This window comes from Pleurodeles waltl, chromosome 3_1, assembly GCF_031143425.1.
Source record: "Pleurodeles waltl isolate 20211129_DDA chromosome 3_1, aPleWal1.hap1.20221129, whole genome shotgun sequence".
NCBI lineage: Eukaryota > Metazoa > Chordata > Amphibia > Caudata > Salamandridae > Pleurodeles > Pleurodeles waltl.
In genome coordinates this window covers 1,868,360,523-1,868,366,522 of record NC_090440.1, presented here as the reverse complement: position 1 = coordinate 1,868,366,522, position 6,000 = coordinate 1,868,360,523, and the positions used below count along the sequence as shown (strand labels likewise).

General features: G+C 40.0%; 1 protein-coding gene across 1 annotated transcript; it reads right to left on the bottom strand.

Moving 5' to 3' along the window:
* Positions 1-502: 502 nt before the first annotated feature.
* On the bottom strand, positions 503-4,764 carry LOC138283451 (gamma-crystallin-3-like). The gene is made up of 3 exons (XM_069221405.1): positions 4,717-4,764; positions 2,086-2,328; positions 503-836 (listed from the first exon to the last, which is right to left on the bottom strand). The coding sequence occupies exons 1-3, from the start codon at positions 4,723-4,725 to the stop codon at positions 564-566; spliced, it is 525 nt and encodes a 174-aa protein (XP_069077506.1). The 5' UTR covers positions 4,726-4,764; the 3' UTR covers positions 503-563.
* Positions 4,765-6,000: the final 1,236 nt, after the last annotated feature.

The window sequence follows — 6,000 nt, the reverse complement described above, 5'->3', positions numbered from 1 at the left end:
CGGCGCTGCTTGCAGGGCCGCTGTGGAGGATTCCGTGGGGTAGGGGAAAACCGGCGGGAAACCGCTGGTTTCCCTTTTCTGACCGCGGCTTTACCGCCGCGGTCAGAATTGCCCCTGAAGCACCGCCAGCCTGTTGGCGGTGCTTCCTCCGTCCCCGGCCCTGGCGGTCCATGACCGCCAGGGTCGGAATGACCCCCTAGATGTTTTCATAACAGTAATATGGTTAAAGATGTGAAAGGTACGGTAGAGGTCAAGAAGGATGAGTATGATATAGAGATAGTTGTGTTGTGCTGTAGTTTTGAGGCTTGAAACATGAATCTGCTTTGATCAAATTGATACTTAGAATCGCGTACCGAGGGTGCTTATTGGAGATATTGCTATATAACATTTGAATGTATTTACACTTCTTGTGAACATGTTTGATTTCTCTTTAGCTTCAAAGAATCAAATGTTCAAAGAAATGTAGCAGTTCAATGTTAATAAGTACCCCAAATAACAAAAGTATGTTGCATATGAATTTATTGGTTACAAGTAAATGTTTATCTTTGCGAAGGAAGTATCTTTTAATGATCTCTAACTCTCCTGAAAGAACCAACTCTGGGGCTTGAGGCTCCCCAGTCGCTGTATCTCTTGTACTCGCCGGGTCTCAAGTAGTACTGACGTCCTCTGTAGTTGGGCTCTTCATAGAAGACCCAGTGCCCATCCTGCACATTACAGGAATAGATGTCATTGTAGCGGAACTGCTCATACACATGTGGGCAGTCTTCAGAAAACTCCATCATCTGACCTCCAAAGTTTTCCCTCTCATAAACTCTTATTCTGTAGGATCCACGGTGCTGTAATGGCAAGGAAAGGCAAGTATTAAAACCATTTTTAAAATAAAAAGTATTTCAAAATAAAAATATAAAAGATAACCTGGATAATTTCATTGAATGACAAAACCTTTGTTAAAAAATATTGGAATACATTACTTTGCTTTTCAAACTAAACTTGCACTTGCCATCCCTTTTTGTATCACAACAGGCAGTATTGTATGTCAGAAATGAATAATTGGTATCTACTACAAGACAACAATTAATTCAGAAGGGTTTGTATTTCTAAGCTGTTTTTTGTGCTACAGAACCCTTTTCCTTATATTTTTCCGAGTACAGTGGATACGATGTTTATGGTTATATGAGTCTGATCAGACCTCATGTTGTCCTGCTTGTAGCTAGGCAGCAGTTTTAGCAATCACTGATGCATACTGGAGATTAAAAATCACACTCATGTGATGCTGTACCTTAATTTTCATTGGGGCACTTTTAGTGGAAATGGGGGAATCCACAGATGACGAGGCAACATCCACTTGCCCCATTACACTGCCAAGCCCATCACTGGTTTAGAGGCAGTCTAGATGACTGGCTGAAATTCTAGAATATTTCCAAAACAGTTACAGTAATTTTTGTGATCTGGGTCAGGAGGCCAGGATGATGCCCCACAATGTTTAAGCAAATACTCCTAAAAGGGGACAGTACTATGCAGAATTTGATACACAATAGAGGTCGCCACCTGGAGAAGAAATATGTCTAGTTTGGAATGTACTAACCAATGTTAAGGTAGTTTTAGTAACATAAAGCACTGGAAGTTAACTTTGCTGTTATAATAATGTAATAGAATGTGAGAATGTTATGTGACATGACACACAACTCTTTCCTTCAGAAAACGCCTTCACTCTTCTCTCCTACTTGGTGTCCTACTTGGTGTCTTGCAATCTTGGATTGCACTGTAGGTCTCTTAATTGTACTGCAGGCCCACGCAAATAACACAGACAGTTTATTTATGGGATAGGGCCATTCTGGCATAAGGTAGATGCAAACTGAGGGCCTGATTCACAAAAGTAAACTTACACCTGGTAGTCAAATTACACTTGTAGTTTGTGAATTCCAAAAAGTAGTAAAGATACTTTGTCAAGTGGAAACTTGCACAAAAGTGTAAGTTTTTTTTTCTGAATTAGGTAATGAGACTATTTTATGGATTGGTGTATTTGAAGAGCTAGACGGAAAAGGGCACTCTGAAGAAACCAAAATGAAACAGAGTAACACTCACTTGTGGGGTCAAGCGGCATGACCTGATCGAGTCATTGAAGCCCATCCAGTGCTGGAAGTCAGGGTACTCCCCTCTTCTCAGATAGTACTGGTGTCCCCTGAAGTTGGGGTGTTCATAGAGTATCCAGTTGCCACTTTCCACTCGGATGGAGTTGCAACGGCTGAAGTAGGAGCTCAGATCGGCACACTCAGTGCTGCACTCATAGGAGCGGCCCTGGAAGTTCCTGTCCTCATAGAAGATGATCTGTAACAAAAATTGTCATTTTTTTATTTAATGTACATTTCTGCATGCTCTTGGGATAAACATGTGATATTTGTAGTGGAACAGAAGATAATAAATACATCGCTATGAAAGATGAAGTACCACACATTATTTTCATAGTTCTTTAATAATGCATGTCAATACAGATCGATTACCTGCTTGCCTTGCTTTCATTCTGTTGGTTCTGGTTTACAGTATCAACTCCAAACTGTGCTATTAGTATCTAATAGCAATTAATTATATTGGAATTTCACAATGCTTCTTGTACCTCAGATTCCTTGTTACCAGTTAATATGTGTGCAAACTATAACAGTGGAATAGAACTAAGACATACTAAAATGCCTATTGGTTGACATTTCGATAATTGATTTTAGTGCGCTAAAGGAGGAAATGTCATATCTAAAGCTACTTCTCACTTAAATCGTTTTATTTTTTATTTTAAATGTATTGAGCAGAATTAACTAAAAAAGTGTCACTTGTGCTGAGAAACTAAAAATAATGAAATAAATACGAAAAGATGGCAATGAACATTTTAGTAAAATAGATTAAAAGACAGCTTTTACTCTGCTTTATATGGACTGACTGCTCCCGAGTGGACCTGATGTAAAAGAGCAAAACATTCCTCATCTTGGTTGTCACACTGGTAAGGAAGGGCACTTATGTGGCAATGTCTAACGGGTGGAGTAACAAGAAAAGCCTTGCTGGAAGATCAGAAGGTTCATGTTGGACAATACTGTTCAAACCTTGGGGACGGACTTCCATGCATATACATTCGTCTGCATTTCGTACTGTTGATTTTGAACAACTGTTAAGTAATTGATTTCTTAATTGTGTAATAAAGAAAGATCCTAGGAAACACCTAAACAAGGTAAGTGCGAGCTAATGACTATTTGATGAGTTCAGAGTCCACAGACCAGTTTTCGACATTGTATCGTTGTGCCTCATGTCCCATAGGTGTCAAAATTGAAATCACTTTAAAATAATGTTTTGCTGTTATTAGGACCTGTATCAGTACCTAAATATTAGACGTACAGCTCTCAAAATCATTCCAATTATTTTTGTTTTGTCTAGCTCAAGTCATGCTATATTATGGAGAGGTATGTTTATCGCTCCTTTTACCTACACTAGATGATAATAATACAATTTAATTTTTGTCTGATCATTTGTTGAGCAACTTGGATTAGCTTTACTTAACAAGAACCAGGGTATAGATTGAAAAACTATGAATATTTGGTGACGGAAATAGGTTAGTCTCTATACAGCCAAGGGAAAATCATTGTGTTTGGGGCCTAAATAGAAGGCCATGAGGAATGAAGACTTGAAAACCCAAACCAGAAGACGGGTCTCTGGGTTATCATATCACAAATAGTTATACAGCTGTGGAAAGAGTACAATTGAGACAGTATATGTGATAAACTGAAGATCATACCACAACCACCTCACAGTAGAAAAGTATGTTGAGAAGTAGCCTAACTACTTTGAAGGAAACAATGGGGTAGATTGACTATTTTTTCACACAGCACACAGTATATTTTCCCCTTTGCGTAATGCTGCACTGCATTGTGCAAAGGGGGAAACACAGCACAGAGTCAATCTGCTATGATTGGCCCTTCCTAGTTGGCGCTCTAAAAGGCTGCCTTTGTGACCCACAACTTCCCGGAGGTCAGGGCGCATAGTCTAGCATTGGATTTGTATTGGAAGCACACACTTGCAGTACAGGTTCCTATGTCTAGACAAATATAGAAAATACCACACACTGAACGTGTGCTGTAAATTTCATCACACATGAAATTAATTGGTGGATTTTTTTGAGAAATTAAAACATTTCTCCTTGTTCAAGAAGACATTGTTTTTATGGAAAACCCTGTGTGGCTGTAAGTAGGTAAACTTTGCACTGCATAACATCAGATGGCGGGTAATCTAGTGTGTTCCAACATGAAGAACTATAAACTAATAAAGATGTGCTACAGCATCTGGATAAATAAAATGCATATGTCATCTTAATACAATGTATTAGCTGCTCAAATGACATATGGCTGATGTGTGTTTAGAGAGGCCAAGTCAGGTGTCCATGTAGTACAGTAAGGCAATGGTCAACCAAGACCTTCCATAATAAATCCTGATTTTAGAGTAAGTACTACAATACGCCAATACCTCCTTGTGATCAGCTGCTGAAATAAAAGTGCCAAACAAAACTATAAACGAGATGATCTTTTAGAAATAAAATTGCATTAAGGTTAATTTGTGCATATCAAATGTTCTTGTCCGGATTTAATTCTCATATCCTGCTAATCATATAAATGAGAAGATTCTTGTTTCTGAATGTGTCTCCGTCACAAAACAAATCACAACCTGACATTTCTCACTCACCTTCCCCATGTTGGCTGCTGGATGGTTTGTCGACCTCGGTGCTGTTCATGGGCGCTTAGCAGCCTTTATATACACCCTGTGATCCTGCTGCCTGTAGGAGAACAATACACGTGCAGTTCTGCCCACTAAGGTGAATGTATAGAGGCCCTCTGAGTTCTATAACGCGCGCGCTGGGATTGTTTGTATTTGCTTACTGGGGAGTCCTATTGACTGTGAATACCAACCAAAGCACAGCATTGTCGCCGTGTTAAAAGCAGTATATTGTACTTTAAATAATGTAAATTTTAAAGCATTCCTGCTGACTGGAAATAAGCAGTTTTCAAATGCTAGATACAGTTGGAATGATTTTACAGCAGAACGTCGTCAGAAGGGCTTGAGATTTCCACGATCTTGATTAGTTTTATTTGGCTACCAGACCAATACATTTGAATAAAGAGAGAATGTAGAGATAGGTTTTGCACAGTTGCACACAGTGGTGCTGGAACAATGACAGGGGGGTAAGGGATGCTTCCATCAGTGGAAAATCAATGAAGTCATAGGGATTACAGAAAATCAAACTTCCTCCCTAAGAACATATGTAGTAAATGAGACAGGACCATTCAGCAGTGGTGGTGTGTAACCAGTGGTGCATTGTGGAGCACACTGTCACAACTATATAACTAAAGCATAGTCTGGTAAGGCACTGTCATTCACAGGTGTAGGAAAGTACCATCTTGCCTGGTATGTTACCCCCATATTTCACTGTATATATGTTGTTTTAGTTGTATGTGTCACTGGGACCCTGCCAGCCAGGGCCCCAGTGCTCATAAGTGTGCCCTGTATGTGTTACCTGTGTTATGACTAACTGTCTCACTGAGGCTCTGCTAATCAGAACCTCAGTGGTTATGCTCTCTCATTCCTTTCCAAATTGTCACTAACAGGCTAGTGACCAATTTTACCAATTTACATTGGCATACTGGAACACCCTTATAATTCCCCAGTATATGGTATTGAGGTACCCAGGGTATTGGGGTTCCAGGAGATCCCTATAGGCTGTAGCATTTCTTTTGCAACCCATAGGGAGCTCTGACAATTCTTACACAGGCCTGCCACTGCAGCCTGAGTGAAATAACGTCCACGTTATTTCACAGCCATTTTACACTGCACTTAAGTAACTTATAAGTCACCTATATGTCTAACCTTTACCTGGTAAAGGTTGGGTGCTAAGTTACTTAGTGTGTGGGCACCATGGCACTAGCCAAGGTGCCCCGACATTGTTCAGGGCCAATTCCCCGGACTTTGTGA